Source organism: Penicillium taxi (assembly GCF_028828555.1).
Source record: "Penicillium taxi strain IBT 34144 chromosome Unknown utg000004l_segment0_segment0, whole genome shotgun sequence".
In the NCBI taxonomy this organism is placed as follows: domain Eukaryota; kingdom Fungi; phylum Ascomycota; class Eurotiomycetes; order Eurotiales; family Aspergillaceae; genus Penicillium; species Penicillium taxi.
In genome coordinates this window covers 2158632-2175673 of record NW_026643206.1, presented here as the reverse complement: position 1 = coordinate 2175673, position 17042 = coordinate 2158632, and the positions used below count along the sequence as shown (strand labels likewise).

Here is a 17042-nt window from a genome sequence, read left to right as displayed (position 1 = left end):
GATTGAATTCCTTCGGGATTAATTGGGTAGCCTTAATTCCTTTACCTTTTGTTTCCGACGATTGCATTCCAAGCAAGATTTAATTGGTTTGCGACGAGTCTTCTTTTCATGCATCTTTTGAATTGATTAAGATCCAAAGGAAAAGGGAAATTTGGGACTGGGCAGCAGTTTTATCTAAGAAAAGCGAATGGGTAGTTGCGGTACTGGGGCCTTTTTTGGTTCTGGTTAGGGAAAATACGCCCCCACCATATCCAGCTACTAACTACTTATGGCATTCCCAGTAATGTGGTATCATATACGTTTTAGGCACGTGTGATCATCGTTGTCGAAGTTAAAAACAAGTTAGGTATACGGTGTTGTTCCAGTCGGCCATGTGGTATTTGGTCCTATAGTTTTACCGATCTACACCTGTAAAATAATTCCAACTGATGCCCAGCTACAACACAGATAATTGTCTATAGTGAATCATCCATTATTTAGGTAGTAATTCATTATATTCCAAGGCTCATGATGTAAATCTATTTCTCTTTGGGTATGGAACTTCCTTCGGAAAAGCCGAGATACGTGGAATCACGGAGTTTTGATTAATTAACTAATGATAAGAAGATGATAGGTAAGCATGGGGCGCAATTTAGTGTACCCAAACCGATGGAAATAGCTCCACTTAAGGGAGGGGAGCAAGAGGGCCCGGAAATCTCCCGCCTAGCCATAAACGCCGCGATATTAGGTATAACACCGGAACTTGACCGACATAGAGTTATCAAAAGTGACAAATATCTAGAACCTTGGAACCTTTTCCGAAACCCGAGTATCACAATTGATCGAGAAAAAGTAGGTAGATGAAGTGAAGTATGGGAAGTCCCGAGTTTTGTGAGTTCCGATACTGATATCTGATTTGTTAGTCAAGGGTCTCTTACCGCCATTCAGCAATATACTACCAACAATATACTTACTATAATATGCGGGCGGAGCCTTGAACTTTCGAGAAAGTTTTCAAGGTTCTAGTTCTCTTTAGTACCGAGTATAAACTAGCACGGAGAACTTCATATTGCAGATTCCCAAAATCCCGACCCCCGGTAAATGCTTAATATTTTAGGCCGTTTTTATGATATTGTTAATTATGACCCTGATGGACATTTGAACTGTTACTAACTAGTGCAAAAGTTCTAATCTGATTCATATTTGACGTCATTCACCAAATTAGGTAGCCCGATATATTGGGCATATTTGGCTAATTTGTTGGTTCTTCAATTTCTCAGCTAGCTAAAATTGCACGTTTGAAGTAATGACAAATAATGACTACTTAATGGATGTAATACATCCTGAGACGACAATCAGTGGGGTTACTGCGACTATATATTGTAAGCAAACGTAAGCTCTACTTCAACTGAAAATATCCCGACGCTATCTATTCTGTACCTACTGTGTAGATAGTAATGTGGGTACATTGAAATTCTGCAGCTATTCAAATTATAGTTTCGGTACTAGTTCATTCATAGTGGATTAATAAGGGGTTTATTGTCTGATTTGGTAGCTTTTCCGAATAAGACGGAGCCACCCACAAAATACTCCGAATTACTCGGGGTTACAATCCTAAAAAGATATGTTTGCCAACAGTGGAGAATTGATTAACATGATCAGTAATTTAAGTGACCGTGACTATTTTTACCTAGGTAATCATGGCAGGATATCAATTACTCAAATACCGAGAGAGAATTGCAACCCCATGCTTTGATCTCTTGAACTGACGCGCTACATAATGCCACAAATACGTAACAAAAGATTCATTTTTTTTGATTAAAGATTAAGATGTTTTGTCTGGATAAAGGTTTCAAGTCAAGCCTTGGGAGTACCAAATATGTTTATACAATACACCTACGGGGGACTTCCGAGATCTCGAAAATGCATGAACTTGGGAACTCTCTCTACTATGTATCAAATCGGTTCCTTCCTTCCCGTCTGTCATATTATGATCATCGTCGATTCACTTCTAAACCAAGGCTCTTTAACCTTTCCGACTAAGGATCCACTCTATCTCAAATCTCAATTTCGGAGTAGCTAACCTGAGCTAGCAAATCCTTCGCACATCACTGAACTGGGGTCACGATGTGGAAATCGGTATCTCCACTTTAGACTCCGCACAGACTCTTGTCTTCACGTATTCATTCTCTTCTTGCCTTTCCTAATCCAAGACTGGTAAATGAAACTTCTCTTTTTGATCCTTCGCAACTCTACCCAAAGTACGGGGTAAATCTAAATTCCTGCCCCCGAGGTACCGATGTCTGTAATTCTATCTCCATACAAAAGAATCACGCAACATTGATGATTGAAATGATGGATATTGGAATGTCGAAACAAGGAGAACTCCTTTCCCTTCTTATTTCACTAGTGTCTTTTTTACCGTATTCGGTAAAAGAATCTATATCCACGTGCTGAGACACGTGGCACTGCAATATACTTTACTTTAAAAAGTTACTCCGTACCTAGTGCAGCTCCAATCCCAGCCAAGGCTCGCAAAACTTGCCGCAAGATCTTTCCAAAATTTCTTCAGGTTCCAATCTATTTAGCTTTAAAAGTTCATGTGACATAGCTATCTGGTTATGAAACCTTTTTTCAAAACTGGGCCAATTGTATTCCCATTGTAATTGTAAATTCCCACTTATCCACTAAGGAGTAAAGAAGTATTGATTTTCTGGAAAAAAGTTACTCCGTATATCCGCAGATCTGCCCAGGTGGTCTAAGTATAGAAAGTGCTGATACAGTAAGTTCGAGCCCCCTTAGGTCCGTGAGATTCAGTTCTCCATAGATAAAATGAGGTCATTTAGCTATTTAAGGATTAATTTTAGTTGGTTCCAAAACCTCCTTTAGTAGTACTGCCCACGTGGGCAGGCAATCTACCGGCAATCGGCCGAGGGCCGAGTCCCGATAGTCTATCTTAGTGCAATAACTGAGGGATATCGCCTCCAAGGACCAATCACTTGGCAATGGAACCTCCTGAAGATATTTGAAGATATCTGAAGGTGATACTAGCAGTAACTGATACTACCGTGGCGGGCTGACTTCCTTTCTGAGCTGTTGCCACTTTTATGACCCTCAAATCAGTTCGCACTATACAATACCTGCTTATTCCTTACTTAATGAGGGCTGATATGGTGATAGCCGCTAAAAGCCAGTTGCGTTGGAGTTTCTATCTAATCATCCCAGAGAAGTCGGACTAAAATTGCCTCTTTATTCGTAAGGCGTGAAAAGTAAGGCGTGCGACTACGCGAAAAGCGGCGACGTCTGAGCACGAAAGGGAAGAAAAACGCCACAGAGTGGAATTTTGACTAGGATAACGTTCCCCGGTACCTTGGTAAGATGTGGGTACCAATTGTTGGACAATTTATTCGATAAGCGAAGATTTTCCCTGTTATCCCTATCAGTTTACTTTACGATGGGTTCATACCCCAGGCACTTACACGGTAACTAGAGGTCATCTAAAGTAAATCCTATGAGTGGCGCACACATATGAGTGACCCAGAACACCATAGTAAAATAAAATAAAATTTAATGTCATATCTCAACAACAATGACACTGATAATATTTAAATATAAAGTCAGATATAACAATAATGATCTCTATAAAGAATCAACTCACTTTAAGTAAATTAGATAGATTAATTCTATTTAGTGGTATCATATATTACTATACATTACAGCATAATTTATCTATTTTAGCTTCACCTACACCTCACTTAATGATTTCCTAATCCTTCTTTACATCTATTTATCTGATCAACTAGAAATAATCCGAATTCAAGATTTGAAATTATTTGAACTGGTGGTTGTTGAGATATGACATTAAATTTTTTCGATTTTAATATGGTGTTCTGGGTGCGCCACTCATAGGATTTACTTTATAGAGCCGAGGGCGAAGTTATCTTCTTCACATGGTAAAATGACTCACGCTTTGAGAAAACTTGCAACCCGCTTAGAAACTTGGAATAAGCAATTTAATTCCGTGGAATTCCACAGACCTTGAACATTGACCGCACAGATCGCTATTTTGACTTGAGGATTGTCCCTTGTTACATTAAGCTCATCATCCATTGTTGGATATCCCTTGTTAAGTCACTTTATATGTTGAAATACCCCTTGGCACGGAAGAATTTGACGAAAAGCGCAGAAGTCTTGGCTGTTATGTCCGCGTTATCCCTTCAGTCAATCCACTTTCAAAGTTCCAAGGTATTCATGAATGTTATGTAGATAACGCATAGACGCCAGATACGATGTTCAATCGTTACATCCCCCTCAGGCGGCAAGCAGCCGGTCTATACTCTCGTATAGAAAAGAAAAATTATCACGAGAAGCATCAAGTCCAACATTGAAAGGTAAATCAAATGGGCCACTCGGTAGAGATCTCAGATTCATTTGGCAATTATTTTGTCAATGACACCAAGATCCACGATCCTTACGCGAGCGTTCTTAACATCGAAGATGTCGGCATCCACCCAGCGCAGCATAGTCAAGTCCAACTATTCGACAGTGAGCCATCCAATGGACAGAAATGGAAGCTGGGACTACGCGAATGGCTCATTTTGATATGCATTGGTATATTAACCATGATGGATGCTTTTGATTCCACGGTCTTGATCACTATGTTGCCTGTAAGTCAAAAAAGTAGTCAATCCATTAAAGTAGCAGTACACTGAAGAGAATGGATAGCATTTGGCGAACACCTTCGATAAGTCACTCGTCAGTACCTTCTGGACAAATACAGTCTACCTCGTTCTCAACGCCGGCAGCTTTCTATACTTCACCATAATGTGTGAAGTCTTCAGCCACGGAGTCCTATGGATAATTGCATGCGTGTTCACGACCATCGGCACAGGAATATGCAGCGGGTCATTGACTCTGGTCGAACTGATAGTCGGGCGCATGATCCAGGGAATAGGCGGAGGCGGCGTCCTAGCTCTCAGCTTTGTGATAATGGCAGAGTCGATCCCTGAAGCGATGCACTCGCGATATTCATGCTTTATAATGCTCATGCGGCTGATTGGGTTTATTCTCGGTCCGATCTTGGGCAGTATATTAAGCAATACTGCCAGGTGGACCTGGGCCTTCTATATCAATTTCATCTTCTGTGGGTTCGGAATGATGGCAATTCCTTTCGCGGTCGATATGCGCATTTCGAAGCAAATTCCGCTCAGGAAACTGCGTGTCTTAGACTGGTCTGGCGTAACAATGGCTTTTTTAGGGCCCGGTTGTATGCTTCTTGGTTTGAGCTGGGGTGGGGTTTCTTACCGGTGGAATCAATGGGAGACGGTGATGCCAATCGCGGTTGGAGGCGCGGTACTACTGTCGCTGGCGTTTTACGAGGTTATCTGGGCGTTGCATCCGCAATTTGATCGCCGCTTGCTTCGGACTCGGGCGATTACAATGACCTATCTGGGTTGTTTCTTACATGGCTTCGTGGTAAGTTTTCAATTACCCATATCCATGGATATCCATCTACATAAGCTTGAGCTGACTCGTACAACAGGTATTCTGCCAGTTACAGTTTTTTCCACTGTACCTCATGACAACCAAATATCTCTCACAGACATTGTCTGGCCTCTCTCTACTTGCCGTAAACGGCTTTGCAACCATACCGTTGATATTAATCAGCGTAATCCTCGCTGGAAAGGCGCATAAGCAGTGGATAAAGTGGATTATACCTGGTGGTTGGGCAATAACAATACTTGCGGGAGGTTGCTCCATTGCCCTCAGCCCTAAAACCCCAATTGCAGGATGGATTATCCTCTTCCTCACGGCTGGCCTTGGTCACGGGCTTTTGATCGCGGGCTACAATATCCGGGTGCATAGCTGTTCTTGCATACTAGGAGAGGATTCAGAGGAAGATGTCCCTATGTCAACCAAACCGATTACTTTTGCACTTTTCATGTGGGCGTGGGGAATGGCATTTGCTGTTCCTATTGGTTCAGTCGTGTTTTTGAACATTTTTGGCAAGGAGCTTCGACAAATGGGGCTCGATCGAAATTTCATCAATTCCTCCAGTGGATATTTAGTATTGATGAGTCAGGTCGAAATGAGTGATGATCAGAGAGAGGCGATAAAGTTCGCTTCGTCATTGGCTTTGCGGGTGGTGTGGGAGGTAATTATGGGTGTTGCTGTGCTGGGATGTATTTCGTCCGCTTTTATTGAATAGACAGGGTGATTCATAAATTCGAGAGCAGGTAGGTGGTCGTGAGTGGACTTTGTGTACAGCCCCAAGTGGATGGAGCTTTGAAAATTGTTGATAACTATTGGCACCAACTTAATAATACAGGGCCGAGATATGGAATGGGTCAAGGCCTGACAAGTCAGCAGACTCACAAGGTTGGCCTATCAATTCTTCAATCATTTGAGTTCTTGATGCTTCAACCGCTCGAGGACTATAAAATCTCGCCCACCCTTGATCTGTCAACCGTTAATTCGTTCTTAGACAAGGTCTTGTAGAGTTTTCTTCTCAGCAATACTGTACAAGCTTGGATCCTAGCGATCGATATTGAACGGCTGAATTAGCGAAACGGGCAGGTTGGTGATAACCCGTGAGTGAACCATCAACCGATGTAGAAGTACAACATCTCCTGTATTACCCGTCATTTCATTTAACTCCTTACAGTTCTCAAGAACATATTAATTATTAAGAAAATTCCCTCGGCTTGCAAGACTTCCAGCTTCGGGGGCCATATATGGAGACACGCCTCGATGGTTATCATACTGCACAATCGAAGTTAGATCAGTCTTTCAGCAGAATCGATGGATCCCGCTCAAGGTGCTTTGCCAACACCTTAACTGAATCAGTACAGACCATGATACTGCCGACCTTTTCCTGAGTGTCATTGAACAAGGGAATGACCAGCAGTCCCTGCCCAGACAAATCGAGAAAAATTTCACAGATAGTAGATCGTGCCTTTGACATGAACTTTTTGACAGAGATTTCTTGTGTTAAGGCATATGTGTGCATTCGGATGTCCAGATTGCCTTGGGGAAGGGCTCTGTTCCACGTGTCGGCTGTCCATTTTGCTGCTTTCTTTCGAGAAAAGCAGTTTGGGATGTGGGGGTAGCAGCATTGCATGAGATGGGCAATCTGCTGGGGAGAGCTTGTAATCTGAATCGGTTGCCATTTTATCTACATTTTGTATAAAGCATGTCAACAATGGGAGCCGTGGATGTGTTGAATGTTGATGCCTTGACGTTGAGTTCGGAACGGCAAAGCACCGACTTTGGAACAAAATTAGGTAAAAAATTCGTAAAATTTAGATTATGGGATGAAAGTTGAGTTGAGAAATAAGTTCATGGTATGAATCTCGTTGAAGCAAGCCGTTTTCGTTTGATACCTTGGGAATCGACAGCTGGCTCATGCGCTTCCCAACATTTGATTTTTGTCGATTGAGACGCTCGTTATTTGCCTTGCCTGATTTGAATTGTAATTTGTTGCTTCTAGTAACCTAGTTATCTTAAACCGGTAATTTGAAGATGAAGAGATAATACTGAAAGGGTTGCCTTATTCTGACTCCCCAAACCCTTAATCTGACTCCCCACTACCTAATTCCTAAGGTTTCAACTCCACTTTCCCTACCGCTTTACCGCTTGACCGCCTTACCAATACACCAACCAGCGGGGAGATTAAGGGTTTGGGGAGTCAGAATAAGGCAACCCTACTGTCCTGATGGAAGCCCCACTTACCATATTAGGCTAGTTTCTTGTCATCAATTGTACATGTCTCATGAGATTTGTTCCTTGAGATGGTGACAGTCATTTTAACCTATTTCGGGTGATAATTATGGGTCTTTGGACCGAGGACTTAGGAGTTAATGGCATACTTGCGGAGTTAATAGCTATAGGTGCATAACTTTGCTCCTATCCAAGTAAGATATAAAATGCACATCCCTTACCTGGAATCCCATCTTCATTTCCAACATTCCAACTCCGCAACATCTATCGAAAACTCAATTGCCTCTCAAGATGTCTGAAAAGCAAATCCTTCGTTCCGAATTTATACTGGAGAAGTATGGCAAATCACTTGCAGGAAAGACAGGTAAGTGATCTGCTAATTTCCATACATGAACTATGCCCCTAATTCAACGCCCCGGAAGTCTTGATCACTGGTGTTGCCAGCAACTCAATCGCTGGAGAACTCGCCATCCAACTATCCACCGCGAGCCCTAAGCTGCTCATTCTAAGTGCCCGCGACGAATCGAAAGTGGCCGGCATCATTAAAAAGATCCAAGAAACTAACCCGAATGTCGCGACCCGTTTCCTCAAGATGGATCTAGGGGACTTAGGCGAGATTCGCCAGGCTGTCAAGAATGATCTTGCCGATGTCCCTCTCATCGATCATGTTGCTTGCGTGGCTGGTGTCATGACTTGTCCGTATGGCAAAACCAAAGATGGATTTGAGACTCAGTTTGGAGTCAACTATCTAGCGAACTTCTTGCTGGTGAAACTGCTCCTGCCAAAGGTCCAAGCTGCTGGGCCATCTTCTTCTGTCATCATCGTGTCTAGTTCGGTTGTTAGATTGGGTCGTATCAATTTCGACGATCTTGCGTTTTCTGTATGCAGTTCACCTTACTCAAATTTTCTGGAAAGGACTGAAACTGACATTTTTAGGATGGCAAAACTTATGATTCCTTGTCTGGATATGCACAGTCAAACATTGCCAGAGTCATGTTTGCCAAAAGATTGGGGGAAAAGCTCAAGAGTCAAAAGATCCGCGTCTTTAGTATTGATCCTGGTGGTATGTTGTGCTCTGAGCTGTTTATCGAATGAAGTAATTGACATTGCCTTAGCTGTTATTTCTGGTCTTCAAAGACACGTCAACGAATCGACATTTGCGAGTCTTTACAAAGACGATCGTCAGTATCAGATCACGTTTCCTCTTTTTCGGCGATATTAACGCACATTTAGCTCCCCGTGATGTAGACGGAAAGCTGTATGAAGGACCCCCATGGACCAGCCCATCCGAAGGAGCTGCGAACATCATTACCGGAATGTTGGATCCTACAATCTCGGGTCAGTACTGATAAATTTGTCCGCTTTTTTCTTATGACTAATGAGTATCACAGACCAAAGTGGAGCCTATATCGAGCAAAATGCTATTGCAGACTCCGTCTTGCCCAAGCAGAGCCTCGACGAAAACAACTGGACCCGACTCTGGGAACTCAGCGAGAACTTCATCCAGGAGAAATACTCTATTTGAGTAGGTGGTAATGTGAACAGTCCTGTCTTCAATGTAAACCCTTGATAAAATCATTATACTATTGAATTTCTTCGATGCGATCTCGATCGTTCCCCAATTTCCCAAACTCCAAGGGTTCTTCCCCCTCATCCTCCTCCAATAATTCGTAGAGTCAAGGACTTCCGGAAAACTCATTAAAAGCCAACTCCATTTCTTTATGAAGATTTCCGAAATCTCATAGGCCGCAGGATCCCAAGGCTCACCCCACAGCATCATTCCAACCTGCCAATCCGAACAACCATCAAGCCCATGAATATCAACACATAGTTCATCTTCGTCATAACGGCCAATATTCAACAAAAGACTTTCGCGGAAAGACACAATTGGCAGTAAATCAATCCATGGATGGTGAATGATGGATTTTTGCGCAGAAGTTGGTTGTAAGCTTGGTGGTAGAGGTACTTGGGGACCAGGAATATTAAATTGTGATGCAAGATTTTCATTCAAGATATCAATTGTCAGCCCAAAATGGGCTGCATTCATTACCAACGCCTGAAATAGGTTGTATTGAATGATTGGAATCTGAAGATCAGGACCAATGAGATCTTGGATTGTGCCATCGGTGATTCGCTTTTGGATTTGAGCTAAGAATAGCTCACCCGAGGCTGAGGTCTTATAATATTGGGAAACATTGCTATTTTGGCCTATTATTGAAGTCGCCTGCTGGGCTTTTTTTGTTACTGCAGGTGGTGGACTTTCGATATCTTTATATTTTTCCTCCGGAGGGGATGTTGAGTCTTTCGTGTAGATGACCCAGCGTTTTACGTGGTTATCTGACTTCTTCCCGAGTTTTAAAGCTCGTCTTTGACCTGAATACCAGTAAGTCAGTGTTCATCTGAAAGGGTGGTGAGATGCTTACGGCTGGCCCGTTGGTTAAGACGATTCTGTAGTCTTCGCTTTGTTGCAGGATCTAGCTCTGGTGGATGGGTTTCCATGGCTAGGTGAATGCAGTCCTAGTGCTCGACAAAGATATTGATAATCTATTCGACCAAATATTCGATTCGTCGGTCACGTGGCAGTACCAAGCTTGGTATATATCATGTGATACGGAGCCTGCATAGGCATTTATAGTTGATTAACTACTTTACACTGCCTCTTATAAGACGGTGAGAGGTTAGCGGTGTCCAGGGGCAGAATAATACTAAATTCGGCTCCAATCATGTCTTCGGGCAAGGAACGGCCAAAAGAGATCAGAAGCGAAGATTAACCTGCCTGAATTGGGGGCTGCAGGTTCAATTAATAAGACGTAGCTATTATTTTTTTAATATATAGATCGAGGCGACCGTATCTGTGTCATGTGCACACCCGACTCGTAAAAAACGAGTCGGGTGTGCACATGACACAGATAGTAAGGCGGATTCGCTTCAGCCATGTGATCTTCCACATGAGCTGTCTGTTCTTCAAATAGCTCCTAGTTTTTTTGTCAGATTGAATAGGTTGATACTTTTAACCTTCCATGCGCAGGTGCTTTCAAATAGTATATGTAAACTCGTAAATTTATGTTATGAATACTAAGTTATCTTAATTTTGTCGAGAGTATCACTTCAAAATACTCACTAAGTCTATCGGCAGGCTTTCCAAGCAAGCGAAGAGCACCAGGCTATTAGCAGCGAGTGAAGCAGTATCAGACGTTTTTTCAGAATTATGGGGCGAATCAGAAGAATCAGAAGAATCAGAAGAATCAGAAGAATCGGAATCTTCAGATTGAGTATCATCTGTCGAATGAGTCGAAAGTTCCAAGTCCATAATTTGTGTCGGAAGAATACGATCGAATCTACCGTACAGTTTGCGCCAAGTCTGCGAACTGAAGCCAAATACCTTAAGGAAATGCGATTCAGACAGATTGAGAGTAGCGTCGTCAATGCGAGAAAGAGACTCATGGCAGAGATGGAAACGATCCTTCAGTTCCTTACTTTGGTCTGGTGCGTTCTTGTACTCGGAGAGAATTGATAAGGTGTCACTGAGCATCTCATCCATGTCATTGACCCCTGACAATGAGGCGCCCTTGTCATATTTATAGAGAAAAGGGGATATACGGGCTGCGATGAAAACCAGTCCGCATACATAGAGGTAGTTCAGGGCATCGCATGGTGACACCGCACTTGTAGACATATGAGCTGAATTTGTGCTCGATGACACAAGCGACAAAAGCTGACGAGCAGCAGTTACACACTTGAATGACGCATCCCGGATAAAACCTAGGATCGACGGATGATGAAGAGATTCTTGCTCTTTTCCGGTAATGTGGCGTACATCTGAGCAGCGGTCACATTTCATGGATAGGGCAACCGCGTTGATCAGGAGCGGACGGAGGAGTCGAAGCCGGATGTACAAGTACTGAAGATGGAGCGATATGCGTAACCGGTGAAGAACGGGGTTCTTCGTGGGATCATCATCGTCCAGGTGATCGTCCCACAGAATTCTGGGCAATGAGCGTTGCCAAGTAGAGAGAAAGTCGTCAATTCTTCTAATGTCATTTGTATCATTTTCCATGACTTTGCGAAGGGGACATTTAACGCTGGTAAGCCGATACGAAATTTCTGTGTCATAGAGATCGTACACAAGCCGGGAAAGCTGGCTCTTCTGAAATAAAACCTTCAAAATCGGATCAAGTAACTGATTTTCTGATGACAACTCAGGAATCTCCTTTGTCCAGTCTGATTCCGTACAAGACAGGAAAGGAAGATTACCGGAGGCATGTGAGAAGGGTCTGAATCCCAACCCAAGACACAAAGCGAGCATACGTTCCGTAAGCTGAATGCTGTGCCATATCCGGTATACGAGTCGCTCTGATCTCGGATCGGTAACAATACGACACCCTCCCTTTGTATGGAGACCGAGGGACTGGGCTTTACGTACCACTAGGCCAGTAATTTCCCACGCAGTGCTCAGATTTCCTGTTGAGTAAAGATATTGAATTTGAAGGAGGTAGCACTGAATGAGGCCCAGCCAATCTGCAGAGTCTTCAATTTCATTGAACAGGGACCGAGCGTACTTGTAGAAATCTATTGATTTGGGAATATGAGAAGGGCCCTTTGGGCCCACACAAGCAAGAGCAAAGCAAAGGCTTAGGATTGCTGATTCGGTCTGATTCAGGGAATGAGAATTAGTCTTTGAAGACCTGTGAATTGATTTGAGATTTGAAATATTCAATATCGGCAGAGCTGGAAATTCCAGGTTCAGGTAGTTGTTCATCAAGTTATCCGAAAGCTTGGGAGGGAGGGGCGGCGCCTTTATGGACTGGGAGTCCGAGGATTGGGAGCAAAAATAGGATGGTCTTTCCATGGTGCTGAATTGAGGGCTTTCCATGCCCTGTATTTGCAATCGAGGAGTTGGATTCTGTTTTATCGGGGGTTGAGAGATAGAGATGGGTGGAGGTGAAGCCGAGTCCAGAATTGACAGAAATGTCCTCAAATCTGAGAGAGTTGGGATCTCATCTTTCTCAAGTGCATCATCAATCAGAGAAAGTAGAGGCGCATGTTGTAGCTGCTGCTCTTCCGACTCAGTATTGATATGTCTCTGGAAGACGCGTCTTAAGCATCTTAGGGCTGTAGAACTAAATTTCCGTTTCCCCGCGAATTCTAATGTTTCCAAACAAACAGCTAGTTCTGTCGATTGCATTGTTGACGGGTCCAGGAAAGGTGCCATCAAAATAAGCTCCAAACACTTTATATCGCACATGTTGAAATGGACACCCCCTCCACGCCCTTTTGGCTTTTTCGGATCAATAAGGACAGACAAAATTGATGAAAGAATCTCTATTTCACGGATGTACTCTTCAGGGTATGTGAAAGTTGAATGTTGTTCTTGTAGGAGTTGGTGAATTTGTGACATCGTGTTCGTATGGATGAGGCCATGTGTAGCCTTTTCCTGCAAAAAGACGACTATTTCCCAGCGAGGACGGTCCACTTCAAACATACCAGGGGGGAGCTTGGTATTCTTGGAGGGAATAGGGGATCGAGGAAGCGATAAATTGGTTTGTGGCACCTCGCTACACCTTCGTAGACTATTCGTAGGTGATTCATTGTTGGTAGTAAAGCCAGGAGGCTCTGACAATCTCAGCCGCTTTGCAGGCGGGAGCTCTGAGTCAATCGGTGCTAGCGGTAAGCTAGATTTCATCGCATCCTCGGGTGGGCTGGAAGAGGGTGAGCGGCATGAAATGCCATTAGCGCGACAGCTCCCGCATACTGTTCATTTTATTTTTATTTTTTAGCAATGACTTTTAAAACACTCTGCAAATAGGAACTAACTGACCTGGCTTGAGTCTGTCACAATCGTAATGTTTCATTTTGCAATTGAGGCATGGGCGTAAGAAGACAGACTGGGAGCCATCATTGGAGGACAGCATTATGTGTCAAGCTTGGAGTTGCCAGCCGAATGAAGTCGAGATTCGCTGTATAGCGAGGCAAGGGAGAGTGGAGAGTGGAGGGTTGTCGTCCTCAAAGAAAAAAATGAATGTTTCATGTCAAGGTGCTAGCCTTGAATATGATAAGAAGAAAAGCCTGCGTGAAGAACGCGCCAAAATACGTCGCGAATTGAGGACGCGGAGCAGATGGGGCTGAAAAGCAAAAGTGAAGCTTACTTGTTTATGGTCCTGGGCACTTAAAATCACCCATTTATCAAGTGACTAGCTACTGGCCATATCAATATTGAGGTTGTCGTGATTGGAGCTAGGTACCTGCAGAAACGTCCAACGGAATTAACCCGCTCAAGCAAGTCACCTGACTGAGTTCTACAATATCCCTACTTTCCAAGAATGCTGTATTTCCTAGGTGCCTCAATAAAATTAAGACAGAAGCTGGAAGGTTCTTAATGATTACTATGCACTGATATTGTTCTATTGATAGATCGTATGGCAGTTCTAGTGCTTCACGTGCGGTTATCACTATCTGGCAAATGCTCCAAGCATGCATGGGAATATCATACAAGAGATTATGTGCAATAAATGGACCGACTGTCTGATTATTTCTCAACTTCATCCACAAGTTGCTCAACTTCTTGCTCGGTCCATCGGTGGAATAGCTTCTTCGAGTCGGAAAGGTCAGCCTCCTTCGGTAATCCATTGCTCACTGATTGAATATGAAGCACAGGCACGTCAAACACATAGGCATCATGCCATGACTTATTTCCAGTCTCCATAATATCAGTCTCCACATATTCAAAGGGGCGTCGCTTCTGCAACTGAATCACAGTATTTTTTGCGGTATCGCAAAGGCCACAACCGGCACGAGTGAAAAGGGTCAATCGAGCCTGACCAAAGAGGATGCGTGTAGGTAGCATAGCGAGAGCACGTATTTACATGTGTTTATGCTTGAATTCGCTATTACTTCCAGTGGTAGTTGCAATTGAAGCTGGCTTGAAGTGGCGGGTGGAATCAACAAGTCGACTGTGTGGTCAAACCAATAGAACCTTCGAGCTTCATCGAGCTATACCGCCTTTGGTCGTATGCGCCAGTTTGTTCAGACCGCACGTCTATAACCTCCACTCAAACCTCTCGGTGAATTGACCAAATTATACTGTTCAAGCCCAGTCACTTACTACGCAATTATGGCTGGTAAGTGTGTTCACAAAGGATGTGGGAAGACTTTTTCCGACCCGGAGGAAGATTGCGTGTATCATCCGGGTCCTCCAGTGTTCCACGAAGGACAAAAAGGTGAGTAACTTGATGTATAGATATTCTAGATGTTTCATTTTCCATCTTGGATACTGTATTGCAACTAAATCGACATTTGGAAGCCGCAAATGCTAACTGGTCAACTATTCAGGCTGGAAATGCTGCAAACCCCGCGTTTTGACCTTTGATGAATTCCTCTCTATCCCACCATGCACGACTGGCAAACACTCCACAGTTGACGATACACCTGTCCCTGAACCTCGCAAAGTTGTGGAGGAAGCTCCTGCCCCAGCAGCTCAGGTGAAAGCGCTGCCCGAGAGACCTGCTATATCTACCACTGTCGCGCCTGCTACACCCCCCGCCAAGCCACAACCAGAAGAGCCCGAGTCCGACGATCCTGATCTGGAGATCTCCGCCAATGCGACATGTCGTCGCAAAGGTTGTGGCTCTACCTACACTGGATCCAGTGCTCGAGATGACGAGAAATGTGTGCACCACCCTGGTCTTCCAGTCTTCCATGAGGGCAGCAAAGGATGGTCATGCTGCAAGCGTCGAGTGTTGGAGTTTGATGAGTTTTTGAAGATGCCAGGCTGCACTGAAAAGACAAGACACTTGTTTGTGGGCAAGGCCAAGCCTCCTGGTGAGGAGAAGGTTGACACCGTTCGGTAAGTAGCCAGTCACAAGTAGTAGATCAAGATCATCGCGCTAATCCACGTCTGTATCTAGTAACGATTTCTACCAGACATCAGCTTCCGTGAACGTCTCCCTCTACTTGAAGAAAATTGATAAGGATCGTGCCCGTGTTGATTTGACAGCCGAGTCCATAACACTTGACCTTCCTACGACCGATAACAAGCGCTACCAGGATACTTACAAACTATTTGCGCCAATCGACGCCGAGAATTCATCCTTTAAGGTGCTTGGTACGAAATTGGAGCTCACACTAGTCAAGGCAGATGGAACTAGCTGGCCAGTGTTGCGTAGTGATGACAAGTGGACTGGAGAACGGATTCAGATTGGAAATGCTGGACGGGCTTGAGGGCTGGACTATATAGATTACAAAAAAGCCGTTGTATGATTTTACTCCCATGAATGAAGGTGATGGTTACAATGAAAATAAGTTGACTGGGCCACTCTATCCTTCATTGCTCAAAACACTGTATACTATCACAGGCTTATGGTTTTATCGCGGTTGGCTCACGATGACCTTGGAGCTCTAAAAATTGAAAAAAAAAAAATCATGCAAGATTACAGTAAGCATTGAAAGCAATAAATCAGGACAGAAAAGAAGTAAATAGTGTAATATAGTACAGAAATAGCGAGAGAAAAAAAAATACACTAAACCAGGCCCATGAGTGCGGTTATCGACAATCCCCTGGGTTGAGCTGTTGGAGCCCTAAAATCACCTCTTGAAAACTATTTAATAGTTCTCACCAGCTTGGAGAGATCAAATAATTATCCTAGGTACGATCCGCTTCTCTGAATTTATCGATTCTTCCCTCTACACCATCTTCACCCACTGTCCATACACTACTTTTAAATCAGCTCTCCCCACCGTTTGAATAGTCACTGTAATCTTTGTGGCCACCAATGGCAATTAATGGCCCCCAAACGAATGGAAATTTCCATATTGAAAGAGATCTAGACATGAGCCTAAGATACTATGGGCATTATAGTAGGGAAGCCACGTCCATTGGTCCTACATATGACGATGCCGATTGTAGATCAGGCCATAGATTAGATTGCCTCACAACAATCTTCCCTAAATGGATCATTTTGACATAGGGTGGGTTCTCTTCATTCACGAGGGCGTCTTCAATATCAAGAATTTGCTGTGAATTCATGATAGTCGAAAGGATGTTGAGAGAGGGGTAAGTGTGATAAAGGTAAAGGAGAAGTTATTTAAGACGCTTACTCAGCGCCCTGCATCATGATACAGTGGCGTCCGTTTGGCCATCGAAGACTGTAATGTCAGTGATTCCGCTTGGGGAGGGGAGGGGGTGAGGTTCTTAGAATGCGAGGTGAAATTTTGCTCTTTAAGCTACCTCCTCGTCTTCTGCCTCCCTACTAGCTGAAACGAACGTCGTACCTGTTCTGCCCGTACTTCTAACGTGTACTGCCTACGGAGTAACATGGTGGGTGACCATATGTGAATTCTGACTGTTG

The 17042-nt window shown here is 43.7% G+C and overlaps 5 protein-coding genes across 5 annotated transcripts; 3 read left to right on the top strand and 2 right to left on the bottom strand.

Moving 5' to 3' along the window:
- Window positions 1-4379: 4379 nt before the first annotated feature.
- N7495_005719 (uncharacterized protein) lies at window positions 4380-6187 on the top strand (the record flags this gene model as incomplete). The annotated part of the gene is made up of 3 exons (XM_057208370.1): window positions 4380-4646; window positions 4705-5454; window positions 5522-6187. 3 exons carry the CDS (start codon window positions 4380-4382, stop codon window positions 6185-6187), a joined length of 1683 nt encoding a protein of 560 aa, XP_057062144.1.
- A 1802-nt stretch (window positions 6188-7989) lies between these two features.
- N7495_005718 (uncharacterized protein) lies at window positions 7990-9223 on the top strand (the record flags this gene model as incomplete). The annotated part of the gene is made up of 6 exons (XM_057208369.1): window positions 7990-8062; window positions 8121-8578; window positions 8635-8761; window positions 8814-8879; window positions 8932-9036; window positions 9090-9223. 6 exons carry the CDS (start codon window positions 7990-7992, stop codon window positions 9221-9223), a joined length of 963 nt encoding a protein of 320 aa, XP_057062143.1.
- A 1578-nt stretch (window positions 9224-10801) lies between these two features.
- On the bottom strand, window positions 10802-13381 carry N7495_005717 (transcription factor domain-containing protein; the record flags this gene model as incomplete). The annotated part of the gene is made up of 1 exon (XM_057208368.1): window positions 10802-13381. The coding sequence occupies one exon, from the start codon at window positions 13379-13381 to the stop codon at window positions 10802-10804; it is 2580 nt and encodes an 859-aa protein (XP_057062142.1).
- Window positions 13382-14224: 843 nt separating this feature from the next.
- Window positions 14225-14542, bottom strand: N7495_005716 (glutaredoxin family protein; the record flags this gene model as incomplete). The annotated part of the gene is made up of 1 exon (XM_057208367.1): window positions 14225-14542. One exon carries the CDS (start codon window positions 14540-14542, stop codon window positions 14225-14227), a length of 318 nt encoding a protein of 105 aa, XP_057062141.1.
- Window positions 14543-14809: 267 nt separating this feature from the next.
- On the top strand, window positions 14810-15915 carry N7495_005715 (uncharacterized protein; the record flags this gene model as incomplete). Its single annotated transcript, XM_057208366.1, has 3 exons — window positions 14810-14915; window positions 15028-15541; window positions 15603-15915. The coding sequence occupies 3 exons, from the start codon at window positions 14810-14812 to the stop codon at window positions 15913-15915; spliced, it is 933 nt and encodes a 310-aa protein (XP_057062140.1).
- Window positions 15916-17042: the final 1127 nt, after the last annotated feature.